At 45.9% G+C, this 20179-nt stretch overlaps 2 protein-coding genes across 7 annotated transcripts in view; one reads left to right on the plus strand and one right to left on the minus strand.

The window, feature by feature from the left end:
* The window catches only part of LOC133133068 (synergin gamma-like), a 31990-nt gene extending 24858 nt beyond the window's left edge, over positions 1-7132 (plus strand). For all 5 annotated transcript variants that reach the window (XM_061249037.1, XM_061249038.1, XM_061249039.1 and 2 more), the window contains 2 exons: positions 1320-1430; positions 5699-7132. In XM_061249037.1, the coding sequence (XP_061105021.1) occupies positions 1320-1430; positions 5699-5830 (243 nt within the window). In that variant the 3' untranslated portion in view covers positions 5831-7132. The remainder of the gene's footprint in view (positions 1-1319; positions 1431-5698) is intronic.
* A 5822-nt stretch (positions 7133-12954) lies between these two features.
* Positions 12955-19903, minus strand: dusp14 (dual specificity phosphatase 14). Of its 2 annotated transcripts, none has more exons than XM_061249964.1 (2): positions 19175-19903; positions 12955-13769 (listed from the first exon to the last, which is right to left on the minus strand). In XM_061249964.1, the coding sequence occupies exon 2, from the start codon at positions 13625-13627 to the stop codon at positions 12968-12970; it is 660 nt and encodes a 219-aa protein (XP_061105948.1). In that variant the 5' UTR covers positions 13628-13769; positions 19175-19903; the 3' UTR covers positions 12955-12967. The 2 variants fall into 2 exon arrangements, with proteins under 2 accessions (XP_061105948.1, XP_061105949.1); XM_061249965.1 differs by lacking the exon at positions 19175-19903 and adding an exon at positions 14288-14511.
* Between the last annotated feature and the right edge of the window lie 276 nt (positions 19904-20179).

Below are 20179 nucleotides of genomic sequence, written 5' to 3' on the forward strand. Positions count from 1 at the left end.
TAATGGCAGGTGACCAGTTCTGGGTAGTCCCAGTTAATGGCAGGTGACCAGTTCTGCGTAGTCCCAGTTAATGGCAGGTGACATGCTCTGGGTAGTCCCAGATAATGGCAGGTGACCAGTTCTGGGTAGTCCCAGTTAATGGCAGGTGACCAGTTCTGGGTAGTCCCAGTTAATGGCAGGTGACCAGTTCTGGGTAGTCCCAGTTAATGGCAGGTGACCAGTTCTGGACGAAGTCTGTGGCTGTGTAGTGGGTGCTGGACACTCACAGCCTCTGACCTGAGGCACCTCCCCCTCAGGAACACAGCGTTACTATGATCTGATGGTAGGTGGTGCAGCTCTGGCTGTCCAGGGCCTGTACAGGGATTTACAAGACAAAAAAATTACAAATACTGTTTGAGCAGCGCTGAGCTGCCAAGAATGTTGCTGACTAAATATAAAGTATGTAGTGCAGTATTCCTGAAGGTGAAGTCTGTGTTTAAATGGCTTTCCATTCATCTTATTTCCCCACTAAGCCCTACATTTGTGGCTATTTCTAGCATTAAAAAAATGTCTCAACGGCTCTTAAAAAATGAGTTTTCATTTTTAGTGAGCCATTCCAGATCTCACATATTTCCATGTGTCACATCTCAGAACTAAAAACATCTACCCTCATAAAATAGAGTGGTTGACAGCACTGATACTGTACTTTGTCATTACAAACCGTATGGTAGTGGTGCTGTGTTAGCCTGGTCTGTATGACTGGTGCTGTGTTAGCATGGTCTGTATGACAGTGGTGCTGTATTAGGCTCTTCTGTAGGACAGTGTTGCTATGTCACTGTGGTCTGTGGGACAATGTTGCTGTGTTAGCGTAGTCTGTATGACAGTGGTGCTGTGTTAGCATGGTCTGTATAACTGCAGGTATGTTGGCATGGTCTTTGACAGTGGTAATGGGTTAGCGTGGTCTTTGACAGTGGTAATGGGTTAGCATGGTCTTTGACTGTGGTAATGGGTTAGCATGGTCTGTATGACTGTGGTAATGGGTTAGCATGGTCTTTGACAGTGGTAATGGGTTAGCATGGTCTGTATGACTGTGGTAATGGGTTAGCATAGTCTGTATGGCTGTGGTAATGGGTTAACGTGTCTGTATGACTGTGGTAATGGGTTAACGTGTCTGTATGACTGTGGTAATGGGTTAACGTGTCTGTATGACCGTGGTAATGGGTTAGCATGGTCTGTATGGCTGTGGTAATTGGTTAGCACGGTCTGTATGACTGGAGAGCAGTGGGATTCTGGGTGGCTCTGAGGTAATTATGCTGTTTTTGTGTCTGTCTGTGCTGTAGCCTGATGAGAGCTCGCTGGATTTCTCCTCCTGTATCCTGAGGCCTGGGATAAAGAATGCCAAGGAGCTGGCCTGTGGAGTCTGTCTGCTGAATGTGGACTCTCGCAGCAAGGTGAGGCGTGTGTGGGTGTATGTGTGTGTGTGTCAATTCTGTCTCAGTACACACTCCCCTGTCTCAGTTCTGTCTCAGTACACACTCCCCTGTCTCAGCTCTGTCTCAGTACACACTCCCCTGTCTCAGCTCTGTCTCAGTACACACTCCCCTGTCTCAGCTCTGTCTCAGTAGACTCCCTTGTCTCAGAGACTCTCAGTGCACACTCTCCTGTCTCAGCTCTGTCTCAGTACCGACCCCCCTGTCTCAGAGACTCTCAGGACATACTTCCGTCTCTGCTCTGCCTCGCCCGATACTCTGCCATTTTGTATTCTTTGCGGCTGCATGCTCCTTCACCCGGAAAGTGTGCGATAGAGCTGGTGAATTACATTAACTCCAGTCTGTTTAAATTGATTCACAGCTCCCCGTAAAGAGGACTTTGGCAGTAATGAGAGAACAGCGTGTTTGTCAGGGAATTTGCATCTTTGTCTCGCCAGCTGTTAAAAGTGTTTAAGAAACAAAGCAACCAATCTGAGTGACAGCAAGAAAATGAGATTTTTTGCCCAGCATGGGTGCAGCGTGTGTGACCACGCTTCCGAGCCTCCAGTTTGAAGAGGAGCGGCACTTGAGACCAAGGTGTTGTGTGAGGAGAGAGACTGGGCCATTCGTTCAAAGTGGCAGACCGGTACAGGGGAGGGGAGGTGTATGCAGTCCGTGGAGGAGCATCTCCTGCATTATCGGTGGCATCTCCAGTGCCAAAAGATCTAATGAATGCTTCTCTCCAAGAGCCAGACACTGGCGGCTAGCTTCTGCATTACATCACCTGTTTTGCTGCCCCTTTTTTCATATTTAATGCAGACCGGTGGAAAGCAGAGAGGGCCAACACATACGGAAGAGAGCACAGCTGAGAAAGTGCACCAGTGCTGATCAAACCCCCGCCCATGCAGGCTGAATGTCTCATGAATGTCTGAATGGTCTCAGTCGACGGCCCTATAGACTGCACGATTATAGACTGGCGTCAGCCACATATTTCACCCTCATATACTGTATGTTTGGATCAATTTGACCACATTCAGTGTGTGACGTCTGTTAAAAGCCTGTTCAGCTCATGTTCGTCTTGAAAGCGTATGACTTAATTTGGTGAGGTTAAACCGTAAATATGTAAGAAACATGAGGCTCTGTTTTCAAAAGTCATGTACCAAAGGTGATTTCTTCGCTACACTTCAAAGTCACTTATCAAGACGTATGCACCAGCAAGAGCCCTCCGTTCCTCTACTTCGGGACGCCTGGCACCTCCCCCTCACCGCACCTGCGCTTCTCGGTCACGACTGCTCTCCTGCCCCCACGCTGGTGGAATGACCTTCCTGTGGATGTCAGAACAGCAGAGTCTCTGACCACTTACAAACGCAGACTGAAGACTCATCTCTTCAGGCTGCACCTTCCCCCCCCCCTACCTCACTACCTTGCCTTGTATATTTATATATAGTTATATATAGATATTGTTGTGTTGTATTGTATTAGCTGCCAACTGTGGTATGCTATTTCGTAAGTTGATGTATTCTTCAAGGGTTCCCATTGTATCTCTGTATGGTCACGCTAAGACTCGGAACCGTACTGTCCTCTACGGTCCTCTTCACACTTGTACTTGTTTTTGAACTGCACTTCGTTGTACATCGCTCTGGATAAGAGTGTCCACTAAATGCTTTGTAATGTAATGATTTGTGTGCTCATTTTGAACCCAGGATCTCTGTCTGATACTGGTGGCAGCTTACCATACAGGTTTCACGACTTTCACTTGCCTCATGCTCATGAGAAGATGCTCACAGTTTTTTAATATTTATGGATGAAAGTCATTTGAGACATTAAAAAGCTGCGCACAAAAAATTTCCATTACATTAATTTTGTGTCTCTTTAAAGTATTGGGGTCAAATTGACCCCCTACATAAAAGGCATGATAAAATTTATGCGTAATAGGAGGGTTAAATGCAACATTTTTGTTGCTTTGCAGCATTTGTGAGAAAGGCCAGAAGGAAACGGTGTTCATTATAAAGAAAATCTTTAAATTATTTTAAATGTCACAGTGTGCTACATGCACGAGCACTAGGCCCTGACAGCTGTTTCTTTTTTATAGAGTTTCAGATATGACGTGTTTTCTGTCTGTGAAGCGTGTCCAACAGCAGACTGTAGTGCCTCAGGATTACTGCCTTAACCACTCATGTCGCCCTTACTGTTGAAGCAAGTGCCTGACGTACCCTGTAGCCATAGCCTCATTAATGTAAATGCTAAAATGTCACTCAGCGCCTTTGTATTAACTCCCTGCGGGCATCTAAGATTGTTTTATATGCGCTAAACCACAGCTCTTTGGTCCAGTGCTCTGTGCGTCAGCCTGGTACAGGCTGTTGAATTGATTTTGCTTCATTCATATTTTTAAAAAGATTTTTATCTAAATTTGGAATGGCCAGATCACCAGCTGTGCTGGTGCAAACAAGTACAAGCTGTCCTCCGACACGTGCGATGTGACACACGTTGCTTCACGCCACGGTCTGTACGTCCCTCCCCCACTCTGCTGTGCTGAGGCCAATTATGAGTCTTCTTCTGGTGTTTTGGCCATAGTAGGCACTGCGCAGTTCTGATTTTGTTCCACGTACGAGCATGCTCATATATGGCCCTTGCTCCCGGCCGTGGAGACGGAAGGCGGTCCACAGTCCTGCCAGCTGCTTCTGTTCACACTCCAGCCGCAAGCTGCCCACGAGCAGGGGCGGAGGGGACCCATTCATACGCGCGCACAGAGAGCCTCGGGCGCCCAGACGCCCGGCGGGAGTCTGGAGCAGCGAACAATGTGAGCAAGTGAGCTTACCCAACAGTACATGAGTTCCATTTTCAAATGTGAACATGTATTAGAAATGAGGTGTTATTCCTGCCAGAAGCCTTTCGAGTCTGGTGCTGAGGTCCAACGTGTGCTCATGGAGAAATTCTCCTTTAATTCCAACCTGGAGCCGCTGACATTCAAGTAGGCATCTTTATCAGCGCTTTGCAATTAGCCGCTTCTCCTCTCTCCCCAGTGTCCATAGAAACAGCCATTTCACGTGGGTAAATTGCATCAGCGTCACTTGTAGACAGGCGGGGAGGGAGAGAGACGGAGAGTGAGAATTGGTGTGAGAGCGCGGGCGGGTGAGAGGGGATGCTGTGTTTTTTTTTTTTTGTCCCTTGTTCTCTCGCTCTCATGAATATCAGGCCACGGCCCTGAATGATGTGTGTTTGTGTGTGTGTTTGTGTACGACAAGTGGAGCTGGAACACACACAGGCTCGCACGTACATGCGTGAAAACCCCATCACAAGTCGTTTGTGTGTCTGTGTCTGTGTGTGTGTGTGTGTGTGTGTGTGTGTGGCCTGCCGGATTTCTCATCTCCTATTTCAATAGGTGGCATGACGTGCGTTAAGGATTATGAATATATATGAATAGACATACAGTTATGAACCTTATATGAGTACATAAATACATACATGCATGACTGTGGTCTGTGGGGGAGGATGTGACTGCATATGATTCATTCCTCTCTCTAATCTATGCTCTTCTCCTGGTCAGGACACTGTTTTACATTAGGCATCTCATACTTTACATTACATTATGTTTCTCATCTGAGCAAAATTCACGCCTTTCACACTGCTCTGTCTGTCTGTCTGTCTGTCTGTCTGTCTGTCTGTCTGTCTGTCTGTCTGTCTGTCTGTCTGTCTCTGTCTGTCTGTCTGTCTGTCTGTCTGTCTGTGAAATCAATGGCTTGCTAACTATATGTAATATAACAACTATGCATGTCAGTTTGGAGATGTGGGTTAGTTGAACACAGTGCCTCTGGATGTGTGCCCTATCGTCCCTCCCGTGTTAATGTGTTTTTGATTTGCTAAAGGTACAATAGGTAATTTCGGACTTTTAACTCTCAAGAGAGGAATTGCAGCTACAAACACGCTCAAACCACAATACTGTTTATCCCACCCTGTGAATGCACTGATGTTGAAATGTCATTGGCTGTGGCGCTTAGAACCAATTTTCAAACAATGAGCTTGAATTACTGTACAGCTATACAATGTTTTGGCACAGAATGCCGGCCCGTCAACTGCATATTTTGAAACTCGAATTTAAGGACTATAAACACAGGCAGAGGGTGAGTCAACATGTCAGTGAGCAATTTTCAATGATAGGAAGGGATTTACAATGGTCTTGCAATAATATTTTAAGACAAAAATCTTACCTATTGTACCTTTTAAGTTTCTTTTTTTTTTTCTCCATAAAGGCTTTCAACTCGGAGACGGACAATTTCAAGCTCTTCTACGGGGGGCACCAGTACCACGCCAGCTGCGCCAATTTCTGGATCAACTGTGTGGAGCCCAAGCCCCCAGGCCTCATTCTGCCAGACCTGCTCTGAGGCCCTGCCTGCCGGCGCCATGGTAACGCGCGCGCTAGCCGCTAATTGGCTCTGGAGCTTGAAAACATTCCAGCCCCCTGGAGCCACACATCGAGGTTAACCTTGCTTTCAGAGTGAATGCAGGAGTCATGGGGGCCTGCCCGGAAAAGTTCAACTAAATCGCTCTTGTTTATTTATTTATTAATTGTTTATTTTTGTCCTCATTTACCACACTAGAGCCACTGCAGCCTAGCAGCGGAAATGAACAATTGTCATTGAACATAAGGCCGGGGTCTGTGTGGAAAATGCTGCTCTCGTGTTACACTGTAACGTAATATCCATCTTGCGCGGCCATTGTTTTGTCGTTGTGTTCCCCCCCCCGTTCTTCTTCTTTAACCTCGTCTGTTCCTGGCAGACCGGTGTGGAAAGCCCATGGCTAATACCAGGCTTTCAGGGCATTTACTCTCACGTACTGAGGGAGGCAGCAAGTAGCCACGCGGCTAATGCTGCGTATACACAAATGATAAATGTTGGAAATAATGTCGGGATGAGGGAGCAGGGCATCCTGAAAGAGGCTTCAGCTGTGCTCTCAGGCAAGACTGGGGAGTTCCTCCTTCTTTTGGCCCAAAAGTTAAAATGGTAATCCCTTCCAATCAATTCAGTATCTGCTATGGCATATCACTCCAATTGGGTCTAAACTTCTATTTGATTTCTATTGTTTTAATGTAGAGTGTAAGCTTTCAAAAACTGTAGTAAGTAATCATTACAGATGCGGTTTTTAAATGAAGCAGAGGGAGAGAGAGATAATGTGGTAATTGTAGTCTTCAGGCCTAATGCTGCCGCTCTGTCTACTTGTTTAAAATATCTTCTTTTGGGCTGTGGTATCTTTACTGCTGGAACTAAGGCTCTTTGGTTGCTGGGTCTTTTACTAGATTTTAAAACAGTAATTAAACCTTCAAAGCCTCTGCACTGTGCTGAAAGGCAGTGATATTCTTTCCAATGAGAATATTGTGTGATGTACTGATTCTGAATGTCTTTTGTATGGTTTCTGAGGGATTATCCTGGTGAGTAATTATGAAGCACTGTAAATACTTTGAAAGGGAGCGTGGCTGGGAGCTTGTGAACGGGACTGGTCTGTGTAAGTGTTGCAGTGCCGCCAGTGTGCAAACAGGCTGGGGCAAACACGTTTGCAGTCCCAACTAACTCCCAGTGATTGCACTTTTTCCTGTCTGTTACCTTTATTAAAACATTATTACAATTATTAACTACCTGGACATAGAAGTGATGATATTTGTGTAATAAATTATGAACATTGCAACAAAAGGTGTCCGCTTCATTTACTGAAAACCGTCATTCCCAGAAACAGAATGTATTCCTGTTTATATTGAACAACATAGCATTATGGTCATGTGCGGTTCTTAATTAACTTTATTAGGTTACATTTAAATTTGTATGTAGGCATTTGATAGATGCTCTGCTCCAGTGACCTTCAAAAGTTTATTTGGTAGTAGTAGTGGTAGTAGTAGTAGTAGTCAGTATATAAACCTTCAACATAATGTAACATTCCGGGTGCTAGAAGGACATTGTGGATATAGTGTTTTGAGTATAAAATGGGTTTGAGGATTTAGTGTAGCGAAGGCAGCTACAGCAAACCCAATCTTCAGTTATAAAACACTGTCAGAACACAGCGGTGGGTGAAAACTTTCAAAATGTGATAAAACTGAAAAAGATTGAGGCGATAGAGGAGAGGTTTTCTGGCGACGCCAACACTAAGGCAAACCTGCGACGCTCTGCGTACAATTTGCAGGGCCGCTGGCCTCCAGACTGCCGCACGCACGCTGCTCAGAGCAGGCCTTTCTGTTCGACAGGAGCCGTCTCCAGGAGCGAACGCAGCTCTGTGAATGCCGCTGTCGGGCTGCGGTGACTAACCGCCGTAATGCTCCACGGACCTGCCCAACAAAGGCTCGTCCCACTCCTATTCCGTGTTTGCTTTTGAGAAGCTCGGTGTTGCCAGCTCTTGCTATATCGGTCACACTGCCTTAATTTAATATCCTGCTGGGATGTATTTTTTTTTTCTTTTTTAGATCTCAGATAGCGCCTCAATTGTGGAGCGAAAATGTCTGGCCGGAAATGAGTTTGTGGGTGTATATCTGTGTGTATTGTGTTTGCTCTGTGTATGCATGTTCTTTGGGTGTGTTTATTGTTGTTTTTTTGTCTGCGTTTGGTTTTGTGTGTGTGTGTGTGTGTGTTGGTGTACATGTACATACTGTACATCTGTAGCTTAGCGTCTGTGTCGCTATGTATGTGTTTGTGCCAGTGTGTGTGTGTGTGTTTGTGTGTGTGTGCTCATTCCAGCTCAGGGCTGTGGTGTTGTATTCTCTCTCCCCCTCAAAGTATCAGGGTAGGCTCCCAGGGGAAATCTGGCCTGTATTGCACTGCCCTGCAGTATTGATGGGTCTTAGGGAGGTAAGGGGGTACTCAACTATTTGTGCTGGGGCACCAAGTATTGCCCCCCAAGTCCCAATTCCCTCTGCTCATCTCGTTCACCTCTCCCCTGTTCCTGCCCTCCTAAGATTTCATTCGTGTTTGAAAGTAAAAAAAAACAAAAAACAAAAAAAAAAAAGTGATTACTCAAAGCTCAAAATTTGGTGCAATTCAAAAGAGAGCTTCTCAGTAACAGGCATGGCTTAGGGTCAGGTGCATGTCTGAGTAGCAGAGCTCCTGATTCCCGGAGCAGTATGGGAATTGTGGGAATTGTGCGGTACACACAGGAATGATTGGGGAGTGGGGAAGCTGGCCTTGCACTTTACTGCACAGCTTTATGCCGAAGCTTCTTTTCTGTGGCCTCTCGTTAGTGGCCTCTCGGCTGAAAACACTGCTTGCTGTCTCTTACAGCAGAGCGGAGGTCTTTGTACGAGAACATGCTGTCCTCATTTTTTCCCCCTAGCTCTCAATGCTTCCACACACACTCTCTTCCAGGGCCATGGCAGTAACCCCTCCCCGTACTGCCTGTCAAGCAAGTCTTTTCTGCACAATACCTGGGCACACCTGCACTGCAGAGAATTGAAAGCACTGAACGGCAGTGTTTTTCAAAGGAGAGGTACTTGTTGGAACGTTTGTTTAGATTCCAGTCATGATTTCATCTGCTTTTCCCAAGCCATTAATAACTGACCCTGACTTGGAATTGAAGGCAACTTCAGAGTTTCCTGTTTGTATATACTAGGGCTACTTGATGTTTTGAAAACATATACATTTGAGCCAATTTTTGGAAAGACTTCATGAAATGTCTTCAAAACATTTATTTTTTAATTTTTTTAAAAACATTTTTTGAGTACATTCGCTTATGACAGGGCCTGGAAAAATGCGAGTGGGTTTTTATTCGCTGGCTCAGACTGTGTCATGGTACTGGAGGAGCAAAATGAACAAGCTTAAATCTGAGCATGACAAAGTTCATGAAAGGAGGGGCAATTGTTGGAGGAAAAGAATCGCAGGTGAGGAGTAGTGTGTACATATGCCATTCATATGTATTCCAGTGAACATGGCCCGGCCGTAAGGAAAGGCTGCACGCCCAGCCGATGGCTGAGGACCTGGAGCTGGCCTGTCCCTCTCTCAGCCAGTATGTGCCCAAAGTGAACAGACAGGTCCGCTCTCCCCGAAGGGGAGAAAAACAGAAAGAGCAATGGCTCTCATTACCCAGAGCGTAATTTAGACGGCTGATTTAATTCGCCTCTCTGTAAATCACTGAAAGGTCACGCTTTCCCTCTCCGCTCACACTTGGCGCTGACAGAGACACGGGACGGGTGCTGGCTCTAATATCCGTTTTCCGTTTTGTTTTCCACTGCATTCCCTCCCCCCGTTTTTTAATTTTTTACTTGAATGATTCGGTCGGGGGAATCGGAGTAATCGCTGTCGTCCCAGGATCATGCCTGGAGTTCTCCCGGAAGAAACGAATCTGAAAACAATATAGATTTTAGATTTTAATGAGAGAAATGATGAAAGGTATTCAGTTTTAAACGATTGTGCAGTTTGCCCCCCCCCCCCCTATCTCCCCCCAGGTTCTGTCAATGCAGTGCACATTCTGCTGGCCTGTGGTTGTTTGGGGGAATAGAGCAGTATTTGTGCAAAATGGAGAGAGGTGATTGGCAGTGCCATTGGGCAGAGTGACTACCCCCCCCCCCCCCCCTTCATTTTTATTTCACTTTATTTTATTATTTTTTGCTCCTGGTGTGGCAGCCAGCTTACTTGCTGTTCGCTCTTGCAATTGATTGCTGTGTCTGTGTGCCGATTCTGCATTAGTATTAATCACCAACAACACATCTGCCCTCGCTGACCGTTGCCAGGGCTACCGGGCTTTTCATTCACTGTCCGCATTATTGTCAAATGATCCCCCCCACCCCCATGATCCCCCCCACCCCCATGCGCTCTCCTCCCCCGAGCACAGATTGAGTTTCCTGCCACTTTGTGCTCGTTGTTTCTTTTTTCGGCACGTAGGCCATTTGTGCCCTCCAGCTGAGACGATCTTGCGGCGTCCTTTGTGCTAATCGTGCTAATCGTGCTAATCGTGCTTGCACATCAACAAAGCCAATGTTTCCAAATACCATCAGCAGCGCTCCATGTCTTTATGATGCAAATGACGACAAAGCTAATTAAAGCTTATTCTCTCAGCGTTGCCTCCCGGCATGACCTCGGTGATGGTAAGAATGTTTTTAATCATTTTGTTAGAAGGAAATGTAGTTATAGCCCCCCCCCCCCCCTTTGCTTTAGAAGTTAAAAGTTTTCATCCTATTGGCAAGTTTTGAAATGATCAAAACTGCCTCATCTCTTCGACAATAGAAATAAGGATCTAAATACAAGACTAAAATACTTGAGTGTGGCAAGGGCGTGGTTTGCGGGAAGGAAGCAGGGCAACCGAAGGACCACGCCTACTGGTTAAGCAGGTACACACCTGGACTACGTTGCAAATGAGTCCAGGAGTTCGTCTGCTTCCCACAGTTGGTGGCTGAGACCAGGGAACTGTGTCTGAGAGAGGAAGCTGTGTGCGGAGAGGTGGAGCTGAAAGCAAGTTTGGTTTGATTTACTTTGCCTTTATTATTTTACTTTGTTTGTTACTTTTTTACCTGGAGCCCATGAGTAGGAAGGGGGAAGACTTTTAGTTTATTTTTAGAGTCGCTCTCGCTCTCTCGCTTCCCCCCCCCTCCGCATTATAGAATGAAACGCCGGTGCAATCCGGAATTTCCATATCTCCCTGTGTCCAGCTCGTCCTCTCAGGGGTGTGTCACGGTGTGTGACATTGAGATTGTTTAATCTATCACTGTTGCTAGCAAACCTGACACAATCTCTTTAAAAGTACTTTACAATGCCAGCTAGGCTATGGATAACAGCCTGCCTCTTAACATAATATACCAGAGGAAAATATAAAATAAATCTTAGATCTATATAGTTGTCTTCAATTGACAAATGATAGATATGTCTATATGCGGAACAGACTTGTTTATGATGCACTTGGTAGGTAATCAGACTGATTCACAGTATTTTATGGATACGGTTATTTCCAAAGGGTGCCACAAAACTGTATTATAGCAGCAAAATGACACACTTTACACAAACAGTGAAGACCGATAGTCCGCGGAAATGTGAGCTTCTATAATGGACTCAAACAGCTGACAGACCTCACTCACACACCATTTTATTATACACATCTTTTTTATTTCACATGTCCAAACTCAGGTGCCTTAAAATAATATTCAATATCTGCTCTGATCCTTGCCAGGAAAACAAAATAAAATAAAACTCAATGAAACCCCTTCCTTTCAGCAAAGCGATAGTGTAAATGAGTAATATCAATGTGCAACATTGTTCCCAAGCTACCCAAAATCCTGTTCTGTAGAGTGAATTATACACTTTGAACTGCTGTCATACAATTGTAGAGTTAATGCTGCATTAACTCATAATATGAACATGTTATTAAACAAAGAAAAAACAATTTGCATGAAGAAAATTAATATGTCAAATGTTCATTATAATCATCATTTGAAAATGATTAGTACTTGAGAAAATTGAAAAATCGAAAGCTTTCTTTTGGTTATATTTCTATGCAGTTATTAACTCATTTCATAAGAAAACTATGAGCTTAATTTCAAAATGTTCTTTCACAACTGCGTGGATTCTCTACCAACCACTGTATAACAGAATGCCATTCAGTGAAATTAAAATAAAAGCTAAAAGCCTGCAAATGTATCAGTCAGTTGCGATTATTTTGGAAATTAAAACGAAGCCTCCTTCCAACACTACTGGCTGAGTTTAACAGTTGGCTGCAGCAGGATGGAGACTTGTAGACAGATGGTAGGAATAAATGTCACTGGATGAATCGGCACTCTTAATGCTCTGTATATTTCTTCATTGAATGAGACTGGGGAAAAGCTTTTTATGGTAATTAACACAATTTCAGATTTAGACACACACTTACATAGCTTTAAACATTTTTTTAGACAAACTTTAACGCATCAACTTCGCTATTATGTTACTCCAAAAAAGCATATACTGTCTGAATGTGTCTCTATGGTATTTAGTGTCCCGGATGCTATCGGAGTTCTTTGAAATAACAGTGACAAGTTGACCCACTTCTTCCCATCCACAATAAAGACTGCGCAACATCACCATCACAGGAAATTAAAGTAGGGAAAGAGTCACTTCGCCATCAGTGTTGCCCGAGCCTCAAGTGCTCCACACACACACACACACACACACACGGTTTCTGAGGGCCGCATGATCCTGCTGTTTTTCCTCTCCTGTAAAACGACCCTGCTTCGCTACTGTCAACGCCAGGTGATCCATCGTCCGTCACTCGGCCCTTCCATCACTGAGAAGAGCCCCAGTGGCCCTGGCCTTATAACGGACACCAGAGCAGGGCTGGGTAGGGCCTCGCTCTCTAATGCAGGGGAACAAAGGCCACTGCAGCAAGGCAGGACTACAGAGCCTGCACAGCCGCTGCTGATGCAACACTGCGTCTGTTTAAACCTCCGAAACCGGACAGACGCCCGCCAACTACGACCCAAGGAGCCTCCCGAAACAAGAGCCCCGTTTCCCCCCCCCTCCCCTTCCAGAACCTCCCCTCCCCCCACCCCTCTTTTTCCCCCCCTCCTCTCTCTATCTGCTCTCCTACATGCCCCAGAGGGGAACCAGATTCCTCCGGTCCCTCTCGTACACGTCCGGAATGACCCCGTAGGGCGTCTGCACCATTTTGACAGAGTTCCTGCCGAAGAGCTTCCTCTCGTACTCGATGAGCTGGCGCCAGAAGCCGGCATTGGGCCTGATGACGGGCCGGCGGGCCTTGACCCAGGCGTGGGCCTCGGCCAGGGACACGCGGTGGTACTTCATCAGGTAGGCCAGGCAGAGCGTGGCGGAGCGGCTCACGCCCGCGGCGCAGTGCACCAGCACCGCCCCGCGCTTGCTCCGGCCCACGCTGTGGATCTTGTCGGCCACGCTGTCGAAGTAGAGCGAGATGGGCGAGTGCGGCATGTCGGCCAGCGGCACCTTGACGTACTCCACGTGCGGCCAGTTGAAGTTGGGCAGTTCGATGGTGGCGTTGACCACGCAGGTGATGCCCTTGGACAGCAGGAGGCTCCGGTTGGACGCCACGTTGCCGCGGCTCAGGAACAGGGCGGGCGTGATCTGGGCGATGCCACCCAGCACGCCCCCGCCTGACTCCGGCACCATGCGGGGCATGCCGCCGGCCAGTGCCGAGCTGCGGTGGGGGTGGTGGTGGTGGTGGTGGTGATGCTGGTGGTGGTGGAAGAACCCCTGGCTGTGAGAGCCCATTGAGACGAAGGGGAGGAGCGGGGGGACGGAGAGACAGGGGCGGTGGGCGGCTGGGACGGGGCTCTGCTTCCTCAGCACGCTACAGCCATAGACCAGCGGCAGGATGGCAGAGGAACGGTGGGGGTGGCCCTCGCGGAATCACCTGGAACAAGAGGAAACTCAGTTTTTCCCAACCTTCAAAAAAAAGAACAACCAACTTCATAGTCTGGGTATATTTGCTAAATTCACGATGGAAATGAGACAGATAGTAAAGACCGATTTACTATTGCGGCATTTGAGGGTAACCTCACAAATATACCGCATTTCTAAATCAGGCACTACAAAATGCTCATGGAGCAGGCCTTCCACACCAACAGGAAATTTGTTTTTTCGTTGCTCCTTCTACTGTTACTGCCCCGTCTACTGTTACCATATGACAGGAATTACTGTACCAGCCAAAGCCTCTATTATCAGGCAGGCTATTAACTCATGGTCTAAGGTAGAAGAACAAGATCAATTTCCATTTAAAATGGGCCTGTTTTGACCTGGTAGGTACTTCCTATGTTACAGGTCACTTCTGACCAGTGCGAACCCTTCCAGAATTTGCTAGTGCAGCGCTAGCACAGTTTTGGCTACAGGCAGTAACGTATGCAGCAGCTGTGGTGCTGGGTGAGCTTTTACCCTTCTGGTTGTGTCAGTATCAATGAGGGCATCAGAAAACAGATATAGCTGCCGTCTGTCCAGATGGGAGCTGTGGTTGCTCGGAGGCTGAGATGCACTAATATAATTCTGCCCAAGGGCCATGTGGCATTGCTGGAAAGATGAAGTAAATACAGGGCAGTCATGTGGGACCTGGTCAAAGAGGCAGAGAAGCCTCCTTAAAATTCAACCTCATAAACACACAAATAAACCGCCCTGGAATTAACAATACACAGATTCTGATGACATGCAAGATAAATATATTCAGATGCTTGAGCTCCCTTGGCAATAAAAACCTTTGAATGGTTCCACTGCTGTTTGCTACTGTTGCAGAAAGCACAAACCATGCTGTTCAATGAAAGCAAACAGATGCAGGTACTGCTGTCCCTCTAATGCCATTTATAATTTTCAAAAGCCATAGCTTAGACAGTATCGTTTTTCCAAGTCATAGAGGTAACATTCATGCCACTCACACTCTGTGCTTATACTTGTAAATTTAATAAGTAACAAATGTATAGAATGCGCTTTGTGGCCAATTTTCTATCATATACACCTACCTACCTACATCTGTACACACACGGTAGAAGACACAGTGACATGAATATTCACACACACACATGCACCCAGCGAATGAGATCAGAAGGACCGGAGGGGAGAGCAGAATAGCAGCTTCCAGCCGGTTTGTCTCTGTAGGTGCCGGTCTGGGCTCAGCCAGCATCTGATGGCCCATGCTGCGCTCACAGCCACTCCTGCCAGAGCCCTGCTGGGGCACGCCTACTCCTCCCACAGGCTGAGGCTTATCAGCAGCCAGAATGAGGGCTACGACTCCACCTCTACAGGTGGCCACAGGTCAGAACGACCACCTGGACCCTCACCAGTCTGGCTTCAGGGTTGGTCAATCAATGGACGCCTCTTCATGCAGTCAGCAAGGAGCTCCACTCATATACAGGGCTTTTCTCTCCCTCAGTCCGATCCTCCTCAGCCTCTCGGCAGCATTTCACACTGTTTCCCACCACTTCCTGCTGTCCTCCCAGACTACCATGGGATATGTGGCATGGCTCTCAACTGGTTCACTTCCTACCTACATTTCTTAACCTTTATTTTTGCCGAGCAGTCATACTCGCACACAGCAGCATCCAGTGGAAGGCCCCCTCCCCCTGCTTTGTCTAACTTGTCTTTAGATTGCGGGAGGAAACTGGATTACCTGGAGAAAAGCCACACAGGGAAGAACATGCAAACTACACACAGAAAGCCCCGGGCTGGGAGCCAACAGTGCTATGCACATGGGTGGCATAGTTTTTTGGCCTCGTCAGCTTTCTACACGTGTGCTCCAGGGCTCAGTCCTTGGTCCTGTCCTCTTCACCCTGCTTACCCTGGACTGCAGTACAGTGCTGACTGCATCATCTGCCAGGAACCTTGATGTGGTACTTTATAACAAAGTGTCCCTCTGTCAGAACATCACAGTGGTATATTAGGTGTAGGTTCTTCCTCTACATCCATTCTCGCCACCGACATAACCCAGCTGTTAGTCCAGGTGCTGGTAATTTCCTGTCTAGACATTGCTGCAACTTCCTCCCTGCCTCTACCAACAGACCTTTGCCATCCATCCAGAGCACTGCAGCTTATCCACAACCTCCCCAGGCTGAGCCATGTCACTCCCTTTCCCATCGCGCTGCCTCGGCCAGGGACAGCACACGTCAAAATCAGAACCATGAGCAGCTCAAGGGACCCACCTCTTCTGACTCCACTATGGTTCTCCTGCCCTACTGTAACTATATCCTATTTCTTTTGGAAGATATTATAGCTATAGCTGTGCGGAGAGGTTAGTAGTGGTATTTACTTTGGTTTACAATACTAATTGTTCAGATTTACATTTGCTCATTATAAATGGGCCTTCTATCCAATGTGTGGTATCACATTTTTTGTATTCTTCAGACTAACACTTATGTTCTCCACTTCGCTCTGGATAATATAATCTGCTAAATGAACTAAATGCAAACCCATCAGTCTCATGCATGTGTGGATATCTCAGATAAACTACAAAAAGTTTGCGCCTTTGTCTTATATAAACATATATAAGCAGAAAGATATAGAAGACCGAAACATTAGTTTGACTTGAATTTTGAACAATTTTGTCTCGATAGCCTGTTCTTCAGATTTCTTCCATTTTCATGCCAGTGTGTGAGACTTATACATTCTTCTACTATCCATATCTCAGAGCCCATCATTTTTCTCCAGGGCTGAAACCTGGCTCCTGCCTTCTGCTCCCTCATTACCTGCACGGTCCTGTCTTCCTCTGGGCCTGCGGAGTTGCTCACACACCTGCTGCTGAAACCCCTGGCTGCCGGACTCAAACGGAGCGGCTGCCCCGGAACAAGCCGAGGCGCCACTGCACTTAAATTCCTGCTTACTGTATTTCTCCTCTAATATTGGCCGACAGCATGCCTGCAGACAACTGAGGTGCAGCCGGCCAATGGGAGGAGGACAAGCCCTGACCGCGCAAGAATGCATTAACCCAAGAATCACAGTGCAAATCGTTCATAATCACTTGGCTAATATGTTTCTGCACCAGGTGAAGTGCTGTCGACAGTTGCATATTTTTTTATTGGTTATGGTGCAGGCAGAATCTCTTTGCCAAGATTTTCAGGGAAACAAATTACCCAAACAACTGTGTTGACAGTGAGATGTCTGATGAAAGCAGAATCAAAAAATCATGATCTAATGAAAAGCCAGACATTCTTTGTGTGGTGTGGAAACATGCCTCATGAAGGAACGCACAGCTGGGGCAGACCAGATGTGTGTGTGTGTGTGTGTGTGTGTGTGTGTGTGTGTGTGTGTGTGTGTGTGTGTGTGTGTGTGTGTGTGTGTGTGTGTGTGAAAGAGAGAGAACAAGGAAGAGGGGGATGGATAACCGGAGCACTATTTCAGGGCTCTGAGGGATGTGTGACAGTAGAGTATTCCCTTCATTGGCACAGCTGACAGAAGTCTGTTTCAGCTTAGAGAAGTATGATACCGAGACGAAAGCAGAGGGGATAACCAAATGACCCTGTAGGACAGGAGTCAGGTTCCCATACCCTCTGCACAAACACCAATGCACTACAACAGCCAAAAAACACAGACACCAGCCCAGACCAAAACATATGAGGGTGGTGATAATTTGACCGATATAAACATTACTCAGTCAAATATTTGTCCGAAATCAATGTTTCAGAATATTTCCTTTCAATGGCTTGCCTGGTGATATGCTACAGCAAGTGATATAGAGATGATAAAATGTGTCTAATGAACAGGGTATGGCACAAGCATTTGTGACGACACTCCAAGAAAACAGGAACACACAGTTACTCTGGAAACCCAGCATACTGCGGGCACCGTGGGTTTGCACAGCCGTGCTTAATGCCGCTTATCCCCTGTACACACACCAGCCTCCTCCTTCACTGCTCAGCATCGACCTCAAACCTGACAGCCAATATTTTGTCTTATTTGACGTCACCAAGCAAGCAAGACAAATATGGTCTCCTGGTATAGGGCCGGTGAGTGCAGTGTCACGCTCTGCTGTGACACCAACTCTGTTCCACCACCAGCACTCCTTCATGTGTGCACAGGAGTAACTGACATCTAAGAGGTGTTGTTAACCAGAACGCAAAAACAGAATTCTGAAAATTAACATGGAGCTGCCGACATCTGGGAGACAATTAATGTTTAGCAATTAATGAGAATTCTACACACAAGAATACCTTTAAAATGTACTACAATTTGAATTAAAGGACTACTGTGCATACAGTAAATATCAAAGTGAAATATGCACAAGTTCTATTTTATGTTTTGTTCATATTCCTCTTTTGATCTGCTTTTGACTATGCCTGACCCAGACAAAATGAGAGAAACCCCAACAAATCTTGTTTTTTTTTCAGTCAGTGTAGTATCGACACTAATAGTACGGAATACATTAGTGGCTCCTGTCTGGCTTTATCTGAAGAAGGTCATACAGTTGCACATGGACCCCAGTTTAATTGAACTATTCAAAGAGTACACGAAGAGTACATAGATGGCAGCAGTATCTCCAAGAGACACCTTCAATACTACATTGAGGCCCTTTGGAAACACAAACAGAGGGCAGAGGCAAAGTCTCTATTTCAAAAGAAAGTAACATGGGTCTTCCACCTTAAAAAGGAAACAGAAAAACTTGCAAAATGACAAAAACACCACGCTGTCACATCCATCCGCCTAGTGAGCAAGCGAAATACTTTCGTTTGGAACACGAATCAATATGCACTTATTTCCGCAGCAAATCTTGCTGTGACAATCATTCAGTCCGTTTCATCTACGGCTTTCTATGATGTTAACTGTATATGAACTTAATCTAACAAGTCAACCGCATATAATCTCAAAGCTTCTGATACAAACTCAATTTAAACATGTAACACTCACGATTAGTGACAATACAGGTCTGAATTCATAATCACAGGCTAACTTGGAATGACTGATTAATCTGATTGCGCGACGCTTCCTTGCTCAGCCAATTATTTGCAGCCAGATTAAAAGCAAATATCCTACACGTAACCAGTAACCTATAAGCATACATATCTGCATTATTGCACATCCTGAACGTCAGAGTCTCTAACCTCGAACAGCCTTCAAGATGGTCACGTTAGCAGCAATAAAGATACACAACCTACTGTAATGCAGCGTTAAGGTATGAGCAATGTGTTGAAAATGACAGCACAACCCGACGCAATGTATTTTAATAAGTTACAAGAAGTGTGCCTAAAACTAGCAACCGAGACTTGCATTGTGTCAGTAGCCTGTCGTTAGTGCCGTATACTGGACGAAGACATGGTGAAATGAATTATGTAGGCTATAACTTACCCCAGTACTTCTCAGCAGCTGAGGCGTCTTGTCAATTGCGTTGCTAGCGAGTCGCCCCAGTCAAAACAAGGTAAACCGAACTCCTGGATGTGACGCTCTTCGAATAGGCTGTCCGCGTAGGTTCTTAAGTCTATTTGTGGTTTAACATCTATCCGATAAAATGATTGGAAGCGCCAGAGAATAAGTAAGAACGGGGACAGAACTCTAAATATCACAAGAGATGAAGAAAAATCTAGCACTTACAGCGTCGGTGTGACGGGAGAGAGATCTCACTATACGCGTTAGCCTACACTGAAAAGCCCCCCCGCCCCCTAAACAACGAACGCATCTTTTTCTGACTTCGTGCCGAGAAAAAATGCTCTTGTATCGGCTACGTGCCGGTACGTTTTTTTTCTATCACTGGTCTGCGAATATATGCTTGTGAAGAAGACGTCTTAAACCTGCTTGATTTGCATAATATGCTATTGCATAGCCTATGTTTAGTCCCTACAACTGACATCACAATACAAAGGTTCTAAATGCAAATACTATAATACAAGTTACGGGCCTACACCTTATTGAACTATATTATTAGTTGCGCTTATTGTGATTTATCTGATTGCGAAGAAGAATGATTCCATTACGATATGCTGTTTGAGCAAATGATGTTACTTTGAACACAGCCACCCTTTAACACTGACAGCAAAATCGAATGTTACTCAAGTATTTGACTCCCATCGCATGCTTAAATTATATTTTTGTGGTAGGTTCCCATTGATTCAGACGTCACACGCGTCGAGTCAAGTGTAATATATTGGCGCCCACCTTTTAACATACCTAGTTATCTTACGCAGTTGATGCATTAGGATTAGCCTACATGGTACTTTCTCCTCACATTAGATGATTACATTTAACAGGGTGTTAATCTTAAACGCTTAAAGCACACTGACAGTATTAAGTGCAGAAATGAGGGCGAGAATGCCCCGTTTGACGTCAAGAGCGCGAGAGGCAAGGGAATCGCCCAGA

This window comes from Conger conger, chromosome 7 (genome assembly GCF_963514075.1).
Source record: "Conger conger chromosome 7, fConCon1.1, whole genome shotgun sequence".
NCBI classification, from domain to species: Eukaryota; Metazoa; Chordata; class Actinopteri; order Anguilliformes; family Congridae; genus Conger; species Conger conger.